General features: G+C 47.7%; 1 protein-coding gene across 5 annotated transcripts in view; it reads right to left on the reverse strand.

The window, feature by feature from the left end:
- Nucleotides 1–26,558, reverse strand: part of KMT2B (lysine methyltransferase 2B) — a 74,518-nt gene that overhangs the window by 32,841 nt on the left and 15,119 nt on the right. For 4 of the 5 annotated variants that reach the window (XM_081962109.1, XM_081962110.1, XM_081962108.1 and 1 more), the window contains exons 3-12: nt 20,450–22,635; nt 18,132–18,242; nt 17,705–17,867; nt 15,296–15,536; nt 9,877–9,932; nt 3,571–3,816; nt 2,994–3,088; nt 2,518–2,616; nt 1,564–1,677; nt 1,178–1,324 (exon numbers count right to left, since the gene is read on the reverse strand). In XM_081962109.1, coding sequence (XP_081818235.1) covers nt 1,178–1,324; nt 1,564–1,677; nt 2,518–2,616; nt 2,994–3,088; nt 3,571–3,816; nt 9,877–9,932; nt 15,296–15,536; nt 17,705–17,867; nt 18,132–18,242; nt 20,450–22,635 — 3,458 coding nt within the window. The remainder of the gene's footprint in view (nt 1–1,177; nt 1,325–1,563; nt 1,678–2,517; nt 2,617–2,993; nt 3,089–3,570; nt 3,817–9,876; nt 9,933–15,295; nt 15,537–17,704; nt 17,868–18,131; nt 18,243–20,449; nt 22,636–26,558) is intronic. The other variant, XM_081962111.1, reaches the window with a different exon arrangement.

Below are 26,558 nucleotides of genomic sequence, written 5' to 3' on the forward strand. Positions count from 1 at the left end.
GGTTTGTTTATTTACTGGGCTTCTATGTTGCTACAAACTCTGAATGGTTTATGGGATGACAAGAACATGCTGCAAACATGCGCAGGGATACAAGTTGGGATAATTGCCAACCTGACCGAAGTTACAATTTGGCAGACACTGAAAGGACCCAAGGTGGTAGGAATCAAAGGCACAGACACAGAGTTTTTCAACACTGGCCATTTTGAAGTATGTAGACTTCAACTCCCAGAATCCTCCAGCCATCATCTTAAAAGATGCCACGGTTGAGAAACACTGGGATAGGGCGGCAAAAGACCCATAAGGCCTTGAGACACAGTGAAGGAGCGATCTGAAATACTGCATTTGGTCAACTGTTCACTGTCCTAAGCGCACAGAAGTCAGAGAAATGGAATGTAAATACCTAAGAAATTACTTTTTTTAATGGGTGGGGGAGAAGGGTGCGTAGGAGAGTATCAGGGAGACAAATCAAGATTCAAGTTGGCTGAAAGGGAACCAGTGAAGCCATTTGGGACAGGGGCCTCCAACCTTGGCAACTTTAAGACCTGTGGACTTCAACTCCCAGAATTCTGGGAATTGAAGTCCACAAGTCTTAAAGTTGCCAAGGTTGGAGACCCCTGGTGTGGGAGATGGACTATTCATGTTAAGGAAATTAAGAGTTAAGAAAACAATAGGATGATACCCGAGTACCCATATGCCTCTAGAAAAAGAAGAGAGGAAGAGAGAGAGAGAGCGCACTCATGAAAAAGGAAGGAAGAAAGGGGTGATGGGAACAAAAGAGGAAGCCAAAGGAGGATGGGATTTCTGTGTTCTGAAACCTCAGCGTATTGCCGCTTCTGCTATTGCTACATGTGCCCGTTTTTGATTACGTTTCCTGAGTCTGGGCTTCAAGAAGGGGAATGATGCCCCACAAACTCTCTCCCCATCATTCTGAAACTGGAGATGAAGACCAAGGAGCAATTGGTTTAAAGTCACTTCCCTGAGCTTTCAAATCTTCCATCTGTGAGCTTGGAAAAGGGAAGAGCACTGCCGTTTCCAGAATGTTGACTCCTGCCTCACTTAGACAGAGCTGTTGGGTGATGCAATGGGGGGGGGGGGGGGGGGCTGCTACTTTCCTGTTAGCAGAAAAGGCATACAGGCCAAGATATTCCCTACACACACACACACACAACTTCCTTACCTTGGATGCTTTGTTTTTGCGGTCACAGACATAACAGAACTTGCAACGGCGACAACACCAGCTGTCCTCCTGTTCGGGCAGGGGCTGTTCATCCTCCTCCAGGCAGAAGGCATGGAAAGGATCACAGCATACCTGGCAGTACACAAGCTGCAGAAGAGGCAGCAGCCGTGTTAGCCATTCTACTTCCATGAAAACAGGTAGTGGGAAATCCCTTTTTAAATCCCCAAATCCCACACAATTCTGAGGGTAAAAGGACCCCGCTGTGCAGCTCCACTTTACCGATTCCAAATGGGAAGTAGAACCCCTTCCTCACATTCCTGCCTAGGGGAACTCACGCCCCCCCCCCCACCTTTCGGTACTTCTCAGGTCCCTTTCCTCGGACCCACCTGATGGAAACCTTTGCTGGCACAGAGCAGGCACACCACCTGTGTGGTGACTGGTACTGAAGTGAGGATGCTGAGTCCGCCCATCAGCCAGACGTTCTCCAAGTCACAGTCTTCCTATAGGGCACACAAGCGGGGAAACGGTTTACTCTAAAAGGTACAGAGCCACACGCACTAAATCAGTGAACTGAAAGGGAATGTACAAATCTTACAAAATTTACAAAGGGAACTTTGTACTAGGTAAGGTATACCTTGCTTCTTCTGATATGAGAGAGAGAGGGAGAGAGGGAGGGAGGGAGAGACAGACGCACAGATGGACAGACGGAAGAAGAGAGAGAGAGAGAAAGAAATTAAGAAAGGAAGAAAGAAATTAAGAAAAAGGAAGGAAGGAGGGAGGGAGGGAGGGAGGGAGGGAGGAAGAGAGAGGGGGAAGGAGGGAGACCAATCAACATGAAACTGTACTGCAAGTTCAGAATGACTCAAGAAAAATCCTCCTATGCACTTAAGACTAATAAGAACCTAGATTTAGAGATCAGAATCTATTCAAAAAATTAAAACTAAAATGAACTTCTTATACGGAGTCATAAAAACAAGTAAGAACCATCCCATCTCTTTTCATGTTGGACAAAGACGCTTACAAAACTGTGCCCTGGTACATAGATCAGCAGCTAAACCTTGTACCTGCTGAAACTGCAGAACAATCTCTGAGGGTAGTCCCGTGTGTATCATGCTGCAGTAGCCTAGACGAAAATTGTTCAGGCCTGGTTCAATAACATCTATAGAGCCACTTGGGTTTAATAGGCATAAAGCTGTAAATAACAGATTTAGGAACGGGTGCCCACTGAGATTTTGTCCCACCAGGGAATACGCTCTGGAGTCTAGCCATTGCCAACATGACTTCACTGCCGATGGCGTTCCTTTAATTGGATGTCTGAGAGACAGAGGTTCCTGCCTTACCTTGAAATCAACCCTGAGACGGTGGACTCCATCTGTGGATTTCTGTTTCCCATTCCAGCCATTGGAGATGGAGGGGAGTGAGGCAGAAGGAGGGATGTCCTGCGAAGGACAGAGAAAGGGAGGAAAGATAACAGCAGATTAACAGACTATTCCCAGATGTTCACTGTGGCTGCCTGTGGGAAACACAATGCTGGTTATTAGAATATGACGAGAGAAGAAATAAACAGATATGGCGGAAGGTAAGGAAGGATAAAGGAAAAAATTGGCATATTTTGCCATAAGGGAAATGAATCTTGGTGGGGGGAAAAAAATGACTTGGCACTTGGCTCATATCCCACTTAAAGAACACAACACGCGGTGGATTCCTTGGAGTCCCTGATGTGCACTGCGCACCTTCCTGAGTTACGATACAAACAACAATAAAACCTTGCACAGATGTACATCTTTGCCTCTCTCACCTTTTCTTGAGGGCTCACCTTCTCTGGTTTCTTCCTGGCTTTCAACTGCACCACAGGCTGCAAAGAACTTTTACGGGGCCGACTTTGCTCCTCAGAGTCCACGGGAAGCAAATCTGGAAACATACGAGCATCTTAGAGCGTATTTTCTTTGCATCAGACTCAAACAGGAGGAGAAGCTACTCTACTCTTCACCTTGAAAGCACAAAGCTTGGCAAATCCACTAACTTTTACCTCAGAGAAGCTACGAGTCAACAATAAATCCGAATCTACTGGACTATTTTATCATTGAGCACCAAAGATTTCTGGCTTGCTGCAACGTCACATCACACCAAAATGAGACCATCTCTCAGGCCCCGTCTGTATTTTTGGGGGTCATCCCATCAAAAGGTTCCTCTTAAGAAAATTGTGACCGCGATGGGCGCACCAATAGCCCTACATGCACCCTTGGACGTTGCAACTAGCCATAGCTTCACAGTATATGCGACAGGTTATCGTTTCGTGCAACTGGCATAGAATGGCTACTGACAGGCACAGTAGCTGGCCAATCTCTGCGTGGGAAGTCATGGACCAAGCGACCCAAAAGCTCACAGCTCACCTGAGTCTCGGGAAGATTTCCGGCGATGAGTGGCTGAGCCAGAGGCCGGCTCTGTGTCTGAGTCAGAGGATTCAAAGATGTCATATGAGGGCCTCTGCTTGACGCAGCGCCGGGCGGACTTACGCTGCAACAGAGAGTCTTGCTCAGCAGTCTCTGTGGCCCCCAGCATGACTTCCCAGGGGGCTGGAAACTCCTCTTGAGAATCCTCTGAATCCCAGGGGGCGATGGGCTTCACTACTGTACGGCCTGAAGACAAAGGCATGGGTGAGCGGAGCCCGGCAGTCCGACTCTAGCAGCAGGGGGATGTTGGGCAGAAGGACCATTTCCTCCCCTTTCCTCCAGCCCCCGTTGCACTCTCCCCAAGCCTTGTTAGAAGTGCACCATGAATGCAAACCCTTTGAACGTATGAGGCATGTTAACTTAGTGCAGTTGACTGCCCTCCCAACACGCTGACCAGACCAACATTCAAACCTTCTCCTCCTCAAGTGAAGAGCCCTTGGTTCTATCAGCATCAACTTTCAGCTCAACTCACTGCTGCTCAGCGCTGGAGGACTGACAAGGATCCAGAACAGATCTTGAGTTTGCCAAAAGAATACTTCTGTCTCTCTTTGCTGCAACCTGAGGGCATTGGTGTTTTAGAAGCCCAGGTTTAATACTGGTGAGAGGTGGTAACTCTCACCTGCCTTGTGGAAGAGTCCTCAACCCAGTACACTTTGCGCCCGCTGTGGCTTGGCTTAGCCACTGACCCATCTAAGGGTCTCCTCCTCAAGTTTTCATGAGCTCACTTACCTTAGCTACAGCTCATCTTCCATCTATGGTGGCTATGCTTTCATCTCCCCCTCCCTCCTGTCAGCAATCCAGGTTTACAATCACTACCCATGGCTGATGGAAATGCTGTTTAAGCCCCCCCCCCCCTCTTCCTATCTAAAAGGCTGGTAAATGGTTCTCCTCCTTATTTTCTCATTTCCAATACAAAAGAGATTTAAGCATTCTACAGCTAGGAGCAGAGATAAAGGGGGGGGGGAACTAGATGGGATTTCAGAGGCCATTACTACTAGGTTATTGTTCCTATCACACTTGGCTCAAGACTCTCAGCTCCTATAGATCCAACTTCAGTCAGGCACTATGGATTTACTCAAGAGGTTTAAAAAAAACGGCTCTGGATTGTAATTCTCCTTTGCTACAGCAAGCCCAAGGAGCAATTTTCTTCCTTTCTTAGCAGTTATTGTCTACTTTCTCATATGCAGATGAAGCGAAATGAAGGCTCTGATCCCAACCCCTCCCCCCTCCCTTGTAGGTATCATTAAGAAGGGTTATTTGGGGTGGGTGGGTGTGCCTCTCCCATTGTTAATTAATTGGTCCAGAAGTACAAATGAATTAGAAATTCAAAGGAAGGGAGGGGGAGGTTGGAGAGTCAAAGCTTCCTGCCTCTGCTCCCTTTGTGGGAGCCGAAAAAGGAGGAAGAAGCAAGTGAGGAGCTAAGGGGGGGGGGGGGGGAGAAATTCAGCAGCTCAAGAGAGATTTCCCCCAAAATGAAGCTGCACTTTCTATAGCATTTCTCCCAAGCCACCCTCAGAACTGACCTGAAGAAGGAATCTGGGCTCCATTTCTCCCCCACTTCGCCCCCCCCAGAGCAGAACAGGCAAAAGGTCTTCTCCCTCCCCCCCAACTCCTTGTGCCACCTCCCCACCTTCAGCTCCCTTTCCCAGAGTTATCTGCTCACATAAGCAAGGTTTCTTCAGTCTGATCAGCAAGGGGGGGCATTCTCATAGGCATGCAGGCTCTCCTCTGGTCAGGCCCCCTCAGGTCACAATGGCCTCAACAGCCCAGCCCCTTCCTAGTACCTGCCCATTTCCACCCCATAATCCCAAAAAAAGACAGGGCCTCCAACCCCTCCCAAGGTCGCAGCATTATCTATGGTATCCATGGCTCCACCCATCCCGGTTCTTTAGCAATCCTACAGCATTTCCTCCACCTAACAAGGGCCTTTTCCACTTTTTTTTGGGGGGGAGGGTGTTTCCAGAGGTCTTAAGGTTGCAATTCCCAGAATTCCCCAGCTGGTCTCTGGAAAGATGCCAAATTGGGGGAGGCTAAAGTCTACTTTTCAAGGCTGGGTTCTTCCAGAGCATGGAAAAGTGTGTGCGTGTGTGGGGAGGGAAGCAGACAGAATGAGGCAAATTGCTTGCCCGAGACTCCTTCCAAAGAGCATTTAAAGCAGCACTTACAGATGGTCAAAGTTTAAGCTAGGATTCTCAGCCTGGTTGGGTGGACTTCAACTCCCAGGGTTCTGAGACTTCTGGGAGTTGAAGTCCATGAACCTTCGAGGTCTAAAGTTAAGCACCAGGGGTAAAGAACAGAGAGGGAGAAGGAAGACATGGGTTTATAAGCAAGCAGCAAGCATGGGTCATTTCAGCTAGGCTGGGTTACAGCATTAATTAGGGACAAGCAGGAGGACTAAGAATCTGCTCGTTGAACAGCCAAGGTTTCCTACTTATATTGTTCCAAGAACTCCATCACAAAAACTTGGTTGCTTCTAACCTTCTGGGTGTTTTATGGTGAGAGCAGAGAGTGATGTGAGCTTGGTTTGAGAGCCGTCCCAAATTCCTGGGCTGTACCTATGCTCAGAGGCAACCTATGTCCCAACAACCTGCTTATTCAGGCCAGGTAGCAGTTTCACTGGCCCAGTAAGCAAAGTTTATTTAGTTTTCCCCATTGGGTAGTTTTTGTGGTGGTGGTTGCTGCTGCTGGTTAGCATTTGGTGCAAACCTAGCTCCATTTCTCCCTAGCTTAGGCTTCAACGTATTGTATGAGCCAAGGAAATGGGTTAAATTTGGCACGAAGGTCAAAGGTGTGCCGTAAACTCGGACTTCACGCATGTTCATAGAACTGAGCCACTCCCATGCGCTTCGGTCTAGTGATCAATGTAAGAACCTCTTGCAGGTCCCAAGCCTGTTCAACTGTGGTGAAAGCCAGGAACAGGACATCTGAGGAGGCCACAGGTTAGGGATAACAGGAAATGGGGATATCAGGACTAAGGGACCAATTCAGCCCACAGATTGGTGTGACTTTTTTTCCCTTTCACATCTGGGCCCAAAATCAAGGAACTTGGGTTTAAAGCTCTAATATTTAGCTCTTATATTTACACTGCCTATTCTAGGCTATGACTCAGGATGGTCTTACTTTCAAAGTGACTTTAGGGAAGTTTTCCCTGCCGCGAGCCTCAGCAACCCCAAGACCCATGTGCAGGACAGAGAGCATCGCATATCCCATTTCCCAAGGCCGTTTATAAGGATTAGTAGAGCGTAAGGCATCTTAAGAGCAATTAGAACACTGGAAAGCAGGATTTAAAGGTTAGACAGCATTTTAATAGTCACTTTTAAGAGGGTAAATGTTTCCATACGGACAGGATCCTACAAACACTGAACTCTGAAGGACAAGAAGGGGTCGACGCACAGCTAATGTCAGCGGTAGAAAATCTGCACCGTTTGGCAATACCATAGAAGTGCTCACCAATAATGCAAACTTAAAATTATATCAGATCAGATTCCACATTCCCATTGGAAGGGCATTTGGAAGAACAGCCCTGGGGTTTGCCAAATATTTTTGGTTTTTGGAATCTCTCTCTTGAGGAAACAAAAGACCAGATGAGTATCATCTTTCTTTGGTTGGGGACACAGGTGACTGAGGAAATGGTGCTCGAGAGGGAAAAATCTGAGGCCTTTTTTTAAAATAGCTTTGGGACAGGAGACAATGATCTAAACAGGGTATCTCTTTAAATTACATTCCCTTTAATGGCTATATTTCCGTGAAACCAAATTATGTCTCCCCAGGAAGAAACAGTTGCTGAGCTTATGTCCCCAGGATCGAGGGCGTGGCCTGGAGGTTGTGTGATGGAGCCATCTTCCTTAAGCTAAGTGGGAACAAGCCTGGTTAGCATTTGGAAGAAGGACCAGATGGGAAACCTCGGTGCACCAAATCTCAGGTTTCATGGAATCAGTGAAAGATAGCCTGCCCAAGATTGTCAACTAGATGGAAAAGCATTTCAAATTGCAACAGGTACCAATCGTTCACGATTCAGGGATAGGTGTATTGGTCATAGCATGAATCAAGGGGAGTGAGAGGAACAGCACATTCTAGGGGGAAAACAAGCACAATTCAGTGTAATGGCTACAGACAATACACATTCAGAAGAAACAGGAATATGTTAAACCAGGTCACTGGGCCAGTTAGCATTCTCATAAAAGGGGGCAAGTGCTCAGTGACAGAACTCACACTTTGTAGAAAGTCCCCAATTTAACAAAATGTAAAGACATGATGGTCAAAAAGTCTGACCTGATATGAAACAGCTTCCCTGGTTAAAAGATCAACTGGGATTGTGGAGGTAGAGCAGATCTTTGGAATTTATTTTATTTTAACATAAAGCTTGTGCAATCAAGCACACTTTTTTCCTCAGGAAGCAATTCTAAGAATGGGAGATTCTCAGTCACCCAGGTCGTGATTGTCCCAAAGGTACTTTTTCAAGGGGCAACTGGATTTCCTTTGTTTTTCCTTGAAGGCGTTTCGCTTCTCATCCCAGAAGCTTCTTCAGTTCTCATTCAGAACGGTCAGTCACAATTCAGTCAGAACTGACGCAGCTTCTTGGGTGAGGAGCGAAACGCCTTCAAGGAAAAACAAAGGAAGTCCAGTTGCCTCTTGAAAAAGCACCTTCGAGCCAAGGACAGGTTAGCTCTCCGGCCTCGGCTCTTTGGATCTGGACAGACTACAAAACTAAACTGACTGCAATGTTCATCGAGGAATAAAAAAAAAATCAAAATCAAAGGCCAAGTCCCAATAGTACTAATGAGTTTGTTGCTAAAGTGTTGAGGCCGAACTGCACGAAGAAGTATAGGAGCCCAATATTAAATCGTCCTAAATCAATAGGGCCTCTGCCCCCCCCCACACACACACACCTCAACATTCTTGAAGCAAACTGCATTAGAAATTTATTTATTAATTGATTCTCTGGAAACTACCCTTCATGAAGCAGACTTTGCTCCAAGAAACACGAACAGGCCAGGGGGGAGTGTGAGTGAGCAGACATCATTCAATAGCGGCATAGCAGTATCCCGGGGGGGGGGGGGGTAGGGGAGTGGGTGGGCAGATGATGACTTTGGATCTTCCTGAGTGGGTCATCTGATGTTCTGTATGTTTATCATCAAGCCACATAATGCATGATTTCGTTTATGACACCGATTCTGTACACAGATCCTCACGGTGACCAACTGGGCTGGCAGGAGAGGACATGACTTTTGAGTTCCTTCTCTGCCAACTTCGGTTGGGTTTCATACTGGCTTCCCCTCTCCTGTGACCAGCACAAAACATCTTGAAAGCCTTAGAGCAGGCTAGTCACTTTAGTGGGCTTGTTGATAATATTCTACAACAAGCATGTATTTTCAACAAATGTGTAGGGAACTGCAGCACAGAAACATACCATAAAGAGGAACAGCGCCCCCAAAGGAAGGATTCTGTGGTCAAGGAAATGAGCTTTTCTTAAGGAGGTACCGTTTCTTCCCAGGAATACTACATGCTTCCGCCACCCCCCACCCCGCTCCTCGGACCCTCCCTTTCTTCGTCTCGTTGGCCTTAATGCTTCTTCCCCATCCCTGACGGTTCACATACCACATTTCAACTTCTTCACAAAATCGTGCCGTGTTACAATTTAATATGTTATATATCTGCACAAGGTTGTAAAATAGAAACCCGCCAATATACAAAGTAGAGTCATCAGCAATGGTCATTTCCATTGGTCAACCCGCCTTTCCACAAACATTTATGCCCCGTTGTGATTTACAGGAAGGTAGATAAAAACAAACAAAGCCAAATCGATGCAACAATGAAAGTGTATCAAAAACACACAATTGCAAAAAAAGCTACAATTAAAGACAGTAGAAACATTAGCTTTGGACTTATACAAAACTTTTCAAAGGCAAACTACTAGAACATTAAAAAGCCTGTCTAAACACAGGCACTTGGGATGTGAAGCGTCAAACGTTATTATTCATTCCGGCATAACATAGAAATCAGGGCTCGCCATCCAAGTTTGGACATTCAGTGCAGAATTCCAGCCCTTTGGTATGGGCTGGACTTTAGCTAGTATGGTTATACAAAGGTATACAAATATTCAAAAAAGAAATGTCCCTGACTAGAAGGTCATATCATATCTAACAGGAAAACCAAAGACACACACAGAGAAGAGACCATACATCATCACGCAACCACCTCACAGGAGCACATTAGTCCAGCCATGTTCACCCACTCAACTGTTACCTTTCTTAGACAGCCGTTCCACTCGTCGTGCTTCAATCTTGTCGCATTTCCGATACCTGTCAGCCAGACATACATTGTCAGAGTAGAGGAAAAGAAAAAAAAAGAAAAACTACCTCCAACAGACTCTTCAGCTTAGGGATTCAGAAATAAGCCAGGAGAACTCAAGCTTGGGAGGGGACTTTTAGGAGAGCATAACAGCAATAGAAATAGCACTTGGACTTATATACCGCTTTACAGCCCTCTGTAAGCTATTTATAGTCAGCCTATTTCCCCCAACAATCTGGGTCCTCATCAGGGTCGGGTTGTTGCTGGCATAACTGCCGGTTTGGTGCACGCACACCTGACATGCACAGTTGCCTATAAATAGGTCTGCGCACGCGCAGAACATTAAAAATGCCAAAAAAAAACCCACGCTGCAGCGACCAGGAAACTGGTTTGGGGGCGTGGCGAGCCTGCAGTTCCTTCCGGTTCGGCGACCCAGTCGCAATTTCCACTACTGGTTCGCCCGAACCAGTGCGAACCGGTAGCAACCCACCTCTGGTCCTCATTTGACCCACCTCGGAAGGATGGGAGGCCGAGTCAACCTTGAGCCTGGTGAGATTCAAACTGCCAAATTGCAGGCAGCCGGCAGTCAGCAGAAGTGGCCTGCAGTACTGCACTCTCACCACTGCGCCTCAAACGGTAAGAGGATTGCCACTGTGGACTATTAAGTGGAAATACCCATCGATTAAATGTTGAATTCTCTAGTGTCACAGTAAGCCCTTTGTGGGGAACAGGATCGTTCCTGGAAATATGTCAGAGTCTGATATTTTGTCTGGCAGACATGCCAACTTCCTGTAATTATTTTGAAATATGTTTTTAAAAGGCAGGTGGAGTGGGTGGGCTCTGGATGCCTCGTGATGCCTGAAACACCTTTTTCTCACCTGAACTGAATTTACATTTTGTACAGCTTGTACAGCTGTTAGGTTTAATTCGATTTTAAGGGTATTTAAGGGTATTTATTTTTTGTATCTGGTTTTTAATGAGATGCCTGTACACCGCCCCGAGTCCCTTCGGGGAGAGGGGGCGGTCTATAAATCTTGAAAATAAATAATAAATACATTTGCCAGCCATTGAGACTTAAGTCCTACAGACCAGAGGCATTTTAGAAGCCTTTGAGGACAGGGCTGGACAACCAATTATCTGGAATGATATAGGGCAGTGATGGCAAACCTTTTAGACCCCGAGTGCACAAACTGCACATGCCCAAACTGAAAGGTATGTGCGCATGCACGAATGTGTGCACAGGCTGACATGCACGATCGTGCACATGTGCATGGGCGGACATGCATGCATGCGCAGCAGAGATCTGAAGACAAGCTGGCCATCGGGAGTTGGAGCATCCCAACACCGGCAGCGCAGCAAGAGGTAAGATCTTTTTCTTTCGTGAGCTTCTGTTTCGTCATTTGCAGGGAAGCAGAAGTTCACGAAAGAAATGCCATGGAGAACTGACATGGGATGAGAGCGTGCGTGCCAGCAGAGAGAGCTCTGCGTGTCACCTCTGGCACATGTGCCATAGGTTTGCCATCACAGATATAGGGTCTCCTGCAGGGAGTTGGACTAGAAGACCTCCAAGGTCCCTTCCAGCTCTGTTATTCTGTAAATGGCTGGACACGAGCATCAAGCAAGGCCAGCAGCAGAGTCCCGGGCCTTCCTCAGGACACTGTTGAAATTACCGTATTTTTCAGAGTATAAGACGCACCAAGATTTTGAAGAGGCACATTTATAAAAAAAAGTTTTTGCACTCTGCAGTCCTCCCAAAAATGGCCCATTTTTTTGCAAAAATGGGCCCCTTTTTAAAAAACAAAACAGCATGAATAGCCTTCAGGAGGCTTATAGAGTGCTCCTGGGGCTGCCCCCCCCAAAAAAACAAGCAAAAAAGGTCCATTTTCTGCGAAAATGGGCCCATTTTTTGTCAAAAAAAGGGCATGCATAGCCTTTAGGAGGCTTATAGAGTGGTTCTGGGGGCTGGGGTGGCAAAAACGAGCAAAAAAACGGCCCATTTTTCGCTCATTTCTGCCCTCCCCAGCCCCCAGGAGTACTCTGGAAGCCTCCTAAAAGCTATGCATGGCCATTTTGGTGAAGCGGGCGGAGTTTCATAAGGCAAAAAATGCTGTATTCAGTGTGTAAAACGCACCCAGATTTTCGTCTTTTTTTTGAGGGAAAATGGTGCATCTTATACTCCAAAAATACGGTAAGTAGGAAATTGGCCTTGTTATTACATCACTCTGCTAGAAGCAAGAGAGATACCCGTGTCCTAAGGCAGGGAAACAATGACTCCTATTAAAATTAGGAAATCTGCATGTATCACACGATAATTTGGACATATTAAGCTTTCCAAATATATTTGGTATCCAAATCTTCCCACTAGCTGGTTAGAGGTAGAAGTTGAAAATCAACCTCTTGGCAGGACCAGGTTGGGGGAAGGATGGCGTATGCTTAAAGTGAAACCTCTAAGACCCACACTGCTGTGGGAAATGCAATGTCCTGCCTGCACAGCTTGTAAATTTCTATTTCCTCCCTCACAGCTATGAAAAAGAATTTCCATCTTCCTTGACAAGCACGCATTGTCTCATGCGGGAGAAGACTTAAGGTTCTATTGCCATGTTTTCAGTCTTGGCCACTCTTAAGATGTGATGCCTTCCGCTCCCAGAATTCCCTATAGAGCAAGTTGACTGAAGCATTCTGGGCATTGAAGACCACACTTCTTAAAGTTACCTAGATTGAAAAAGAACTGTCCTAGTTCTATAGAGTTCCAAGAGTTTTCTTCAGGGATTATTTCCTCCGTCGTTCTGCTGTTTTCATTGAAATCTTTTTGTTTCTCTGTTCCAGGAAGATCAAGCCCCAAAGCAGGATGTTTCTCTACTCTAAGGATTGTGTGAGTGCGGTATGAGAAAACAAGGGGTCCTTGGTGCTCTCTGAGCTTGGTTGTTTTCTTGCAGATGTTTCATTATCCAACTAGGTAACACCATCAGGGCTAGTCTCTTGAGACTAGAAAAAGAAAACAGGGCTACTGAGTTTGCCTAATCACCTTCTCCTTCCTGCCCTGCTGCAAATATTAATAATAGCTAGCTTTAGAGTCCAAAGACTCGCAGCAGGCAATATGCAGGTGTAGAAAATTGTAAGACACTCCTGGAAAAAAAGAAAGGAATTCCAACAGTGAGTTAAATGCTGGCAGGGTGGGATCTGTTCAGCTTCAGGGCACTCAAAAGGGACACACTACCTAAGGTTAAGGCAGTGTTTCCCAACCTTGGCGACTTTAAGTCCTGTGGACTTAAAGTCGCCAAGGTTGGGAAACACTGGGTTAAGGTACCTAAGGTAAAGGTACATATGTGCTAGTCGTTCCCGACTCTAGGGGGCGATGCTCATCTCCGTTTCAAAGCCGAAGAGCCAGCGCTGTCTGAAGACGTCTCCGTGGTCATGTGGCTGGCATGACTAAAAGCCGAAGGCGCACGGAACGCTGTTCCCTTCCCACCAAAGGTGGTCCCTATTTTTCTACTTGCATTTTTTACGTGCTTTCAAACTGCTAGGTTGGCAGAAGCTGGGATAAGTATCGGGAGCTCACTCCGTTACGCGGCACTGGGGATTCAAGCCGCCGAATGCCGACCTTTCTGATCGACAAGCTCAGTGTCTTATCCAATGAGCCACCCTACTTAGCGTCCCTTTTGCACTACCTACTTAGAGCCAAATTATGAGAGTAGAAAAAAATGCAGGAAGCAAAAAGGAAAGGGGTTAGTCAACTCAACCTTCTAAGTGTTTGGTGTGTTTATCCCAATCTGTGTGGCATGGTGAAGTTTCTATTTACAGATAGTCCTCGACTTATAACGGGTCATTTAGGGACCGTTCAAAGTTACAATGGCACTGAAGAAATGTGACTTATAGGCCACTCTTCACACCTGCGACCGTTGCAGCATCCCCCACGGTCACGTGATTTACGTTTGGGTGCTTGACAACTGACTCACATTTATGACAGTTGCAGTTGCAATTAAATCAGAGGGGAAAACAGGTTCTCCAAATACCGGGTTACTAATTTAAGAACCGCAGCGATTCAGTTAACACAGCTGGCGAGAAAAGTCGTAAAATGGGGCAAATTCACTTTAAAATTTTCGCACCACCATATGGATTTTGGGCTCAATTGTGGTCGTTAAGCCGGGGACTACCTCTGTTTGACTTGTGCATTAATTGTGATGCAGATGTATAGGCAATATAACACACCGTGCTTAGATTTCAGTATTCTGACTCAACTTTTAGCTGCACCATTAAAGGGCGTTTAAACCTGGGTCTCAGAATGTGGAAGTGAAATATACAGTAAGGTTTAGGGCAGGGGAGTTCAACCTTGGCAACGTTAAGACCTGTGGACTTCAGCTCCCAGAATTCCTCAGCCAGCAGAATTCTGGGAGTTGAAGTTCACAAGTCTTAAAAGTTGCCAAGGTTAGACATCTCGGTTTAGGTGAGTGTTGGTGAACTTTTTGGACGCTGAAATGGGAGCGTGCGTGTCCTGGCGCGTTGGAAACTGGAAAAGCAGCTACCCGGTGTGGATATGCGCGCAGGGCAGCTGCTCTTCCAGTTTCTCGTGCATGCATGAGCACCTGCCACCTGGGCTTCCAGTTTCTGGCACACATGTTCGCACAAAAAGACCAGCTGGACGGTGCGCAGGTGAGTGCCGGAAACCGGAAGATCATCTTCCCGGCACGCGCATGTGCACTGGGCGGCTGCTCTTCCGGTTACTTGCACTCCCACACCTGTGAACACCAGCTGGACGGCGCACCGGAACCCGGAAGAGTAACAGGCAATAGAGAGATGGCTCCGCGTGCCACTTCCGGCACACGAGCCAAAGGTTCGCCATCACGGGTTTAGGGATTAACTCTGTTAAGGGAATCTTGTAATAAAACCCCCACTTAATGGAAGCTGACTGAGTGACCCTGTCCAGTCGCCATCACTCAGTCCATGCTGGGATTAAACTGATGGCACGAGGACTAAATAAGCCACTTTGAGCTTTTAGAGGAAAAGCGGGATATAAATCAAACCACTAAGCAAAGATATCACTATGTCAATGCCTGTGGTCCCCTATCTGCTGACTCCCTGACTTATGATTCTCCTCCGAAGATGCACAGCGAGTAGCTACAAGTTTCTTCGAGTTGCCTTGCCTACCTTTAAGGAGCAGAGAGTTGCTTCCTGACTGTTGAGAGGGGATGCTACACTTTGCAGCCAGGGTTTGCGCTGTAGCGTCAGCATTTACAAACCCGTAACTATAGGTAGAGCCTCTCTTCTCGGCTACGAATAAAACCCTGAGCTCTTTTCCTATCTAACGCTCAGCAAGCAACGGAAGGAGTGGACGAGCGGTCAGGGCTGGAGTTGGGGACTTCTCAGACACACTCACACGCAGCATTGCTTCTTAGTGTTTGGCCCGCCAAATTTTGGTTTGTCTAGGCAGTTGATGCATTCGCCACAATCCTGGAGCCTCAGGCATCCTTTGCACTTCCCACAGCGAGTCATGCGGTTCTTTTTGCCGTGATGGTGAGAGACGTGGCGACGCACAGGGGGCGGCGTGGCCTTGACGGCGGAATCTGGCTTCACTTGTTTCTGCTGGCCACACTCGTTCTCAGACGCCGACGAGGTCTCTGTAAAACAGTCCAAACATTAACCTGACTGTTAAACCCGATGCTGTGATCCCTAATCCCGTAAACCTCTTTGAACTCCATCCCAGACTGCAGCTAAAATGAACCTGTGATTATTAGCTGACGTACGATTCTGACTTGACAGGTTAGATCAGGGTGTCCCCGTCCCCGTCCCCCCCCCGGCACCCAAGGTGTTCAAGATTTTGCTTCCAACGGGTCAATGGGACCATCTGAGGGGTTGATAAATGGCTGGAGGTCAAGAGGTAGTTGAGAAATGATGGAAGGCCAATTGGGGTCAATTAATCTTCTGGAGCCCCTGGTATGCCGAAATATGGGAGGGAGCATACTGCTTCCCTTTTCTGTCTATCGACTCACCCTAGGAGCCATCCAGGCAGAAAGTCATTTTTTTAATGTTGCCTTGTTATATTTGTGTTGCATTTGTGCAGGTTCAATTCCCAGTAAGGGTATGGCTAGCTGCTGAGAGCTAAATAGCTTGAAATAGATCTATACTAGTCTCCTTTTATTTATTTATCAGCACAAATGCAATATATATATATATCCACCAAAAAAGGCACCAGGTCTTATTTTCCGGGAGGGGGTGTCGTCCACTGATTCATCTCTTGCATGTGTCGTTCTCCCAGCCTCCTTTTTGCTGTCAGAGGCCTTTAGGAACTTCTTCCACCGGCAAGGCTTTCCTGAAGGCCTCTGTAGCAGATAACAAAGCTCCGGATCGATCCAGAGCTCTATTATCGGCTCCAGAGGCTCCAGGAAAACCTTGCCAGCTGCAGAAGAAATGGGTCGAGGTGTGCGAGGCCAGGCTACAACTGTCCAAAGATAAGTAGTAGGGAAGCTCAACCCCCCCTCCCCTCACCCTAGCTTAATTTTTACTGTGCACCCTGGAGTGGGTGGGGTCTTATTTTGGGGGCAGGGCTTATTTTGTGCGCACGTGTAAACAGCAAGCTAGGGCCTACTTTCTGAGTAGGTCACATTTTCAGGGTAAAACAGTAGTCCTGAAGGTGGGAGACATTACCCACAGGTGCACAGTCAGCTGCCAGCAAGACTGGTCTTGAATAGTCCTGATTACTAGTAGTAGCACTAGCAGTGCTAAGTTAAAATCGTATTTATTGAATTATTTTCATATAATAAATGTTTGGGAGTTCAAACAATCTGAAACTTCATGAAGGGGTCAATGAGCTGAGGAACTCAGATTCTCACCCCACCCCCCACCCCTCCCCATATGAACCCTATATAACTAAGAGCCAAGACCATGAGACTTAAGAGCCTGGCTTTAAAAAAAAATGGTTCAGCTCTGCTTGCAAGGTGTTCCTAATATAGGCTCAAATTGCACTTTCAACAAAAAAAACTGTCATGAATACGCTTCAATCTTCAAAAGGGAGTTGCTAAGAAGTCAACAAAACGGCCCCTGCAACACGATCAGCATTACCTCTGCCTGCAGGGATCATCACACTGATGTGTAAGCGTACTGAGGAATCCAAAACGATATACCGTATTTTTCAGATTATAAGACGTACCGGTGTATAAGACGCACCAAGATTTCGAAGAGGTAAGTAAGAAAAAAAGGGGTTTTGTCCTCCCTGGCCCCCAGGAGCACTCTGCAGGCTTCAGCAGGGCTCCATTTTTGCGAAAAATGGGTGGAAAACAGGCTGTTTTCTGCAAAAACGGAGGTGTTTTTGCCTTCCCCCAGCCCTGATGAAGCCTGCAGAGTGCTGCTGGGGGCTGGGGGAAGGCAAAAATGCCCGTTTTTGCAAAAAATGGCCCATTTTGACCAAAAATGGGATGCAGGGGCAGGGTTTCAGGAGGCTGTATTTGGCGTATAAAACACACCAACACTTCCATGCTCTTTTAAGAGGGGGAAAAGGTGCGTTTAATACGGTATTTTGATATTGCTTCTTCTTCCCTTGTTGCCACCCCCCCTCTCAAACCAAACAAACCGATATATCCGGTCAAAATAAAACCTATATAGATGTTCCAGTCTTCTTCTATGTTTATTCCACCCAAGGTTGAATAAAAGCTTTGCCTCATGATGTGATTAGCAGGCATTACGTATTAAGACAGACAATTTGCCCAGGAAACAGGTTTACCCAGAGAGACAAAGGGAGGCCAGGAGGCACAAGTAGAGTGGTTAGCCAATCTCTTCCACAGATACTCACCCTCTATGGTGGGCGACCCAGCAATCTCTTCCCTCTCCCGCAGAGGCAGGGCACTCAGCCGTGGCACATCCTCTGGCACCATCGCACGAGACTGCCCTAAGGCCACCGAGGCATGCCGACAAACGTGCTTGATCCGTGGGCCCTGCACCGGGGACTCCTGGCCCTGTCAAGAACGTGCAGGAAGAACGGCCATTATCACGAGTGACAAGCAGCAGAGCTGGTTCGTCAAAACTGTTTTGACGGTTTGGCTGGGGTCCATGCATTGTGCTGAGCCACGTCGCTCGTGCTGTGAGTGGCTGAGCTCACACACAGTTTTAAACCACAAACCATGGAGCGGGGCCACGATAACTAGGTTATCAAGCACCGCGCCCAGATTTCCCCTGCTTTCGTATTTGGAATGCGGCCACATGGCTGCAAGTCAATTTACCTGCTTTCTAACCTCTTTTTTGTCTTCGGTCATGTTGAGGTCTTCGGTCGTCTCCTGTTCAGCTGGGATTTTTGGAGTCTCAAAGGCCTCGGCCTTGATACTTTGACACCCCTAGGAGAAAAGGACGCAAGCATTAATAACCCACATGGTTTGGGGGCCCCCCTCCCCTTCGATATTTAATTCCCCAAACAATCCTGCCCATTTTCCAACGCAATGGCAGCTTCCCTTCCGGAAATCTCTCAATACAGCGGCACCAATCATTTCCCATGAAACACAGCATGGTGCACACAGCTATGTGTCCCAAGGGCATGCTCAAATCACGCTAAACCATCCGATGCTTCACTGTGGCTAATTGAACAACCGATGGGCTGTTATTCACATAACACGTCAAGCCAAAACCAAACCAAACATGCCTCCCTTCATGTGTTCAAATCGCACACTTAACCTGGTAACTGTAGGAATCCAATTACAGGATTTTCCAAACACACCGAACCATAAGCTTACCAAATGGCCAAGAGTTCAGTCTATGTCACAAAAAAATGCATCACAGAAACACACTAAAAAAAGATTGACGGTCGTGATACATGGCATACTGTGTGCATGCAACCACTAGCTTTGGCACTGGTCACATTAAGCATGTTTGAGAAAGGCAAGCTACTATGGTGTAGAGCAGGGGGGGAGGGGTGTCCAACCTTGGCAACTTTTAAGACTTGTGGACATCAGCCAAGTTCTTAGGCTGGCCGGGGAATTCTGGGATTTGAAGTCCACAAGTTTTAAAGTTGCCCCGCTTGGACACCGCCGGCTTAGAGCAAAATATAAAGCCAGCCTCAAAGTAGCTATCAACTTCAAACCGTAGGTGGCAGCTTCCCCAATCCCCATTCTTCTCATTTACTGCTCAGAATATCTCAGAACCTTTAGATTTTTCCCCCCAGGGGCAGAATTTAAATAAAGATAGGACAATAAACCCAATTCTTCAAATTCTGCACCACTTCAATAGTCTTTTGAATGCAAAATGTGCAATATGTTCCCTTGATAGTTCTCCAAAACAGAGAATGCAGATGTCAAGACTTCTAACCTGGGGTGCATTCATAGAGTAATTCATCTGTTCAGTATCAAAATCGAACTGTGTGCTGTGCTCAAGCAACAACAACAACCCGAAAGCCACAACTCCCTATCCCGTGTGGGAAACGATCAGGCTGAGCCCGAGGGCGGGGTCACATGCATCATCCGTCTGGAGTCTCTTCGCCCCCTTAAGACACCTAAGTCCAGCCCCACTTGAAGTCCGTGGACTGTTATCTGGTGCCCATGTGCCTGGATCGTTAGTAGTTTACATTCTTATGCATAGGTAGCACGAAATAAACTTGTGCGGGTAGTCCTCAACTTACAGCAGTTCATTTAGTGACCGTTCAAAGTTACGACGGCACTGAAAAAAGTGACTTATGACTGCTTTTCAACTTGCGACTTTTGCGGCATACTCCGTGGTCACGCAATTAAAATTCACATGCTTGGCAACTGACTCATATTTATGACGGTCGCAGTGTCCCGGGTTCATGGGATCCCCTTTTGTGACCTTCTGACAAGCCAAGTCCATGGGGAAGGCAGATTCACTGAACAACCGTGTCGCTAAGTTAACAACTGCAGTGACTCACTTAACAACTGCGGCAAGAAAAGTCGTAAAAAGGGGGGGGGACTCACTTAACAAATACCTCACTTAGCAACAGAAATTTTCAGCTCAATTGTAATCATAAGTTGAGGACTATCTGTATTTATTTATTTGTGTGTTTATATTTCATATTTCTTAAGTGCCCCCCCTTACTCCATTTTCCCCCCATTTCCATAGCCTAGAAGAGCCAAAGTTTGCTCCAAAGGCAGAACAAGATAAGAGGTTATGAAGCTTTGTTTCATGCCTCAAACATCCCTTTCAAGTATTTTGAAATCAGAATGTTTTGGACAACCTGAGACTTTAGCAATGGGAGCCTCAAGTCCTGACAAGACATAAGTTGAAACAGCTTCCCTCAGCTTGGTAACATCCACAGGCGTTAGAACTTCAGTTCTCAGAAATCTTAAGTCGATGTGATCACTTAACAACTGTGGCTAAGAAAAGTCATAAAGGGGGGGAGAGCAAAACTCACTTAACAAATACCTCACTTAGCACCAGAGGTTTGGGGGCTCACTTGTGGTCATAAGTCAAGGACTTTTTGACCTCATTCCTGGACCCTGACTTCTTGCACCTGACTCCAACTACCCCTGCGGACGTGGCCTCCCCTTGCCACAATTCCAAAAACCCACATCTTTCAACCCGGAGGGTTTCCTCTTACCGGAATGAATTTGAATTGCTTCTGTTGGTCAATCTTGTACAGCTGCACCTTGGCACGAGTCAGCAGGCTGTAAACTTTATCCATGCTGGAGAGGGACGTGACGATGGGCTTGGGCTGCTGCACGGGGGGCTTTGCTTCCTCCGAAGAGACGCTGGCCGGCTCTGCTTCGCTCTCCGAACTGTCAGCCGCTTTCTCTTCTTGCTCCTCCACTTGCGGGGAGGGAGGCACGACTCTCCGGATGGCCAGCTTGTGAACCACGCCGGGGGAATTGACGTCCTCCATGGTGATGAGCTCCATGCTCTGACCTTCGAGGGGTTTGGGAACCTCTGTGAAGAGGGGCAAAGCTAGGTGGTTGGTCCTCCCCACCAGCTTTTTCCCGCTGCGGGTCACCACGGGCTCGCTGGAGAGCAAGGTAGCTTCTTGCAGAGGCACTGGGGGCTCCCTCTTGACCTCGGGGGAAGCCGGGACCAGGTCAGACTCTTCGGGAGACACCGAGAGGGACTCGTAGATCTTAAGGTGCGCCTCGCTAGGTGTAAACTGGGGGGCCCGTAACAAGGGAGTGCGCTTGGTCGGGGTGGAAGGGACGGGGGCTGGCGCACTGGGCACAAGCGACGCCTCCTCACTGGGCACCTGAAAGAGAGCCTTCCCCATATCTTTGGGGGACAAAGTGGGGCTGAGTGAGGTCCATCGGAATGTGGGCTCCCGAAGGATGGACCGGCGTTTCTCAGGCAGAGCCGGGGCCGTGGAAGTTATGTGGAGCACGCCGGGGGAAGATGGGGAGGAAGGGGCCCTAGAGGGGTCCTTTTCTGGAGAACCGGGCACTGAGGGGTTCAGCTGCTGGGTGGGGGCCTGCAATGGCAACAGAGAAGCTTCCTGCTTGTCTAAAGCCCCGTCAGGGACAGGGCTTTCCAAAAGCTTGGTTGCCTTCTGCGGGATCTCATCCATGAAGCGGCGGGGGGTCCGAATGAGACGGGACGACCGGGCACTCACCACCGGCATGATGAACTGACGGATGTTTTTGAGGAAGGTGGTCTTGAGAGCCGGGACCTCCTCGGAGCCAGCAACGCCAGACTGCTGAGCTGTTCCCCCGGCCTCCTCCCTCACCTTGCCCGGCAACGGCTGAGTTGCTGTGCGCCGCCCACGGCCCCGTTTCAAACACCCTGCCCTTATAGACAGGGCAACCCTAGAAGGCCCCTTCTCGGAAAGGAAGGCTGCTCCGTCGCTCGGCGGACAGGGCTGCTGGGGCTCCTGTTGCCAAGATACCTGGCTGGGCGAAGGAACAGCGTCACTTTCGGGTACTGAAGGCTTTGGTTCTGGGATGGAGGCATCGGGTTCTGGGACGGGGGCCTCCGGGGCTGGCTGCAGTTCCTGGACAACGTCCTCCAGTTGTGGCTCAGGTTTTGAGACTGGGGATTTGGGCCGAGGAGACGCTTCGGGGGCAAGGTTCTCTGACGGCAAATGTGGAGCGGGGGATTCCTTCTGATTGGGCTCGGGGTCAGAGGTATCGGGCTCCGACAAAACCGCTTCCGATTCAGAGACGGCCTCCGAAGTAAGCGGGGAGAGCTTCTTTTCGGGTACCACGCTCCACTTCCTCTTCCGGCCCCTTCGGTGACCGTGGGTCTTTAGCCGGACGTGAGTCACCACCAACTGGCCAGATTTATGCCGCCTGGCTTTGGAGAAAAACTTGAGGATGAGCGGTGGTTTCTTCAAAGCTTCGGAGGGCTCAGAAGACGCGCTGATCTCTTCTGCGCACGACGAGGGCAGCTGTACGTTATTGTTCGGCTCCGGGATGGAAGAGGAGCTGCTGGTGCTCTTGGGAGGAGGTCGGGTACCCGGTTTCTTCCTGAAGGAGCCACGTGGCCGGCCTCGTGGCCTGGGTGAGGCAGTGGAATTGAGAGCCTTCTCCGTCGGTGCTGGAAGAAGGGGAGGAGCGGTGGTTTTTAATGGGTCAGCAGGTTCTGGGTCAGCTTGAGTCTGCTTAGGATGCACCCTCAGCACTTTTGGACCCGATGGGGCTTGCCGGCCTATCCTCGCTGGAGTCCCTTTGGTCCTCTGAAGCAGCTCGGCTAAAGCTTTCACCATACGCTCTCGCTGGGATTCCACTGCCTTTTGCTTGACCAATCTTTTGGAAACGGAGTCCTCAGCAAATGCCTTCTTCCTCCTGCCATGCGATAGCAGAGAGGCACCTGTGCAAAGAGAGAGAAATCTTAGCGGTAAAAAAAATGGCTCAACTACAGGGGGGAGGGGGCACTCACAAAACTGCTGGTCAACGGCAATTTCCGAGCCCCCGACAGAATCCGCCCAAATAACTGTCCATTGCCAGTTGAAGATTGCCCTAACTCAATTTGATTGAGGGCCGCATCAGGCCTGTGGTTGACCTTGGGATGGGGGTGTGGCCGACTGGGTGGGCGTGGCCAGCTTGACACCATTCCCCAAACTGCTGGCATGTTTCCTCTTCGCATTGGGTAAACTGGGCCGAAGCAACGCAGGCTGGCTCCTTACATTTTCCAGGATGGCCCTGCGAGCCAGACCCAACCACACTGCAGTCCGGATCCAGCCCACGGACCTTGAGTTTGATACCCCTGCCCTATTCTGTTCATACAGGTGGTCCTCAACTTGCAACCCCTGGTTTAGTGACCGTTCAAAATTATAACAGCTGTGAAAAATGTGACTTACAACTGGTCCTCACACTTACAACGGTCGCAGCATCCCCGTACTCAGGTGATCAAAATTCTCACCCTTGGTAATCAGCACGTAATTATGATGGCTGTGGTTACCCAGGGTCATAGGTTTACCATTTGGAGGAGCCATGGTGGAGCATTGGTTAGAATGCAGTATGGCAGGCTGACTCTGCCCACTGCCAGGAGTTCGATCCTGACCGGCTCAAGGTTGACTCAACCTTCCACCCTTCTAAGGTCAGTAAAATGAGGACCCGGATTGTTGGGGGAAGATGCTGACTGTGTAAACCACTTAAGAGAGGGCTGTAAAGCCCTGTGAAGTGATCTATAAGATTGCTTGTGAAGGAAAGAAAAAGGGAAGGAAGGAAGGAAGGAAAATGAGGAGAAGGAAGGGAGCTGTAGTGTCGCAGTGATTAGAATGCAGTACTGCAGCCTAATTCTGCTGACTGCCAGGAGTTTGATGTTAATGGGGCTCAGCCTTCCATCCTTCCAAGGTGGGTAAAATGAGGACCCAGATTGGGGCAAGAGGCTGATTCTGTAAATCGCTTAGAGAGGGTTGTAAAGCACTGTGAAGCGGTATGTAAGTCTAAGTGTTAGTGCTATCTGTGAACTTCCCAGCCTCCTTCCTACAAGCCAACTCAGTGAGGGAAGCTGGAATCACTAAATGCCCACATGTGTTACCTAACAGCTGCAATGTTTCACTTAACAACAGTGGCAAAAAAAGATTGTAAAATTGGGCATGGCTCACTTAACAGCCACCTTGTTCATTTGAGTCTCAATTGTGATCATAAGTTGAGGACTACCTGTACAATATTGTGAAAGGCACAGCCTCATCACCTATAATAAATGAACTGCTACCCGTCCTCCTACTGATAGAATGTACACTGTACTATAAGTTGGAAATCTTGTGAAACATTCAAAACTGGCTTGCTTTCTAAAAATGAATGATTGCATTGAATGAAATGCCCAATTTTACAATATCCTAAGAAAACCGATGTTGAGGCTGTGAGAATATTTAAACTTCATAAATTAACCGGTCAGAGGCAGCAGAGAAATGCTCTGAACAGCAGACAATCTTAATGAAGAGAGCTCAAGAAAGCAGATTGTCAGGAAGAGAATCAAAGGGAAAACTTCACATCTGGCAGGGAGTCATACAACCCAAATCAAGCTGTCACGAAAGGTTTTAAAATACTGGGAATCCTATAAACCTGGAGAGCCTTAGAAGTCTTAGAAGAATCAATAAGTTGTATTAGAAGTGAGTTTTAAAAAATGCCAGCATCAGAGTCCTTGGAAGTAACAGTAATCATTCCACATTCATACAAAAAAAAATTCCTAGTATTAGACCCACTAAAAAAGCTACTGCTTCAAATATAGTGTCATAACTAGTGTGATTACTGGGCATGGACACAACTGCTGGAAAACGGGAAGAATTTTTGGGCCTGTTCTGAACAATGTTCTTCCTATATTGCAATATAACATATCCAATTACAAGGAAGTCAGAGGCCATGTAAGTGTGGGACAGCAACTTGCCTTTCAAATTGAATAAATATTGTTTCTTTAAAAATCCAACTCAGACTTAACAGCATCGGAATTGAAGACTTTCACATGAAGACTAAAAAAAAAAAAAACAGGATCGCATTCTGTCTGGGAATCAGCCTTTGAATGCTACAATACATACATACATACAGAGCAGGGGTGGGTTCCTGCCAGTTCTAACCTCTTCTATAGAAGAGGTTCCACAAATCTACCGTGCTATTTAGAACCGGTTCCAGCTCCCTCCCCCTGCCCGTCCGCATATCATCAAGATGAAGAGCGAGAGGAGGAATTCTGGGAGTTGAAGTCCACAAGTCTTAAAGCTGTCAAGTTTGAACACCCCTGGGTTTTTTTTTCTTTCTAAAGAGTTAGGGGTGCAAGGGTCTTGTAACTTGACAGCTTTAAAACTTGCACACTTCAATGCCAGAGTTCCTGAGCCAACATGACTGGAGGAGAAATTCTGGGAGTTGAAGTCCACAAGTCTTAAAGCTGTCAAGTTTGAACACCCCTGGGGATTTTTTTTTCTAAAGGGTTAAGGGTGCAAGGGTCTTGTAACTTGACAGCTTTAAGACTTGCGTGCTTCAAATGCCAGAGTTTCTGAGCCAACATTTTGGTTGCTGAGCAACAGCGTTGTTAAGTGAGTTTCACCACATTTTACAAGTTGGCCACTCCCTCCCGGTCACACGGCTGGCAAGCCACTCCCACCCAGTCACATGGTCGGCAAGCCACTCCCACAAAGCAGGCCACACCTACAGAAGAGGTTCTAAAAAATTTTGAAACCCACCACTGATGCAGAGACTATAGTTTGTCTGAATACAGACCTTTTGACCCTAAACTCAAATGGACAAAACGCATTGTACTATAGAGCGGTGATGGCAAACTGTTTTGGCACTGAGTGCCCAAATCAGAATGCCTGCATGTGCTGGCCAGCTGGTCTTCGGGTTTCCGGCACTCTGGTGCATGCAAAGACCAGGTGGTCGGCACTCAAGCGTGCACCGGAAACCAGAAGAGCAGCTGGTGATGGCACACTTGCACACAAGAGGACTCTGCATGCTACCTCTGGCACGTGTGCCATAGGTTCCCCATCACGGCTATAAAGAAACGATCTTATGGTGAGTGCGATGGGCTAGTTCCCACAACACGCTAAACCACAACTCCCACACACAATCCCATCAGCAGGGGGGAATCTGTGGGACACTCAAAATTAATTAAAAGTGTAAATGTGAAGTAACACTTGGGATTATCACTTGGCAGGATTGACAACTATTGCTGTGCTCTCAACTGAGGTTCTGGGTGAGAACGCTAAAACCCCACCAGATTGTCAGGCCTGCAGTCATATTCCTTTTAGGATCTTTGGCCTGCCACACTCTCTCTCTTATTTTACTATGCTGTTCCATTAGTGGGGAATCATGAGGAGCAGAATGTGCTGTTGTCAAAATAAAACATTCCTTTCTAGAAGCCCAAGGTCATCCTTCGTCTCCACACCTGACTGGAACTAGATGAGTGGAAATGCCAGCATGGCAGTAGAAGATTGGACCATGTGATGGACTTGTGGGAGGGGGGAATCTTTGGCCTGCCACACTCTCCATTATTTTACTATGCTGTTTCATTAGTGGGGTAATTGGGAGGGGGAATAGTAAGGAGTAGAATTGTAGAATGTGTTGTTGTCATAATAAAACATTCCTTTCTAGAAGCTCAAGGTCAATTTTTGTCTCCGCACCTCTGAGCCAGACCGGAACTAGATGGATGGATTTGTCAGTGTGGCAGTGGAAGATTGGACCATGTGATGGACTTGTGGGAGGCGGGGGGGGGGGCAAGGTTTTGAACTTTCAACTGGGTGGAAACCCAGGAAGCTTTCAGATTCGGGTTTCCACAGTTTGTACCAACATGTCTCTCTT

This window comes from Natrix helvetica, assembly GCF_964273705.1.
Source record: "Natrix helvetica genome assembly, chromosome: 9".
NCBI classification, from domain to species: Eukaryota; Metazoa; Chordata; class Lepidosauria; order Squamata; family Natricidae; genus Natrix; species Natrix helvetica.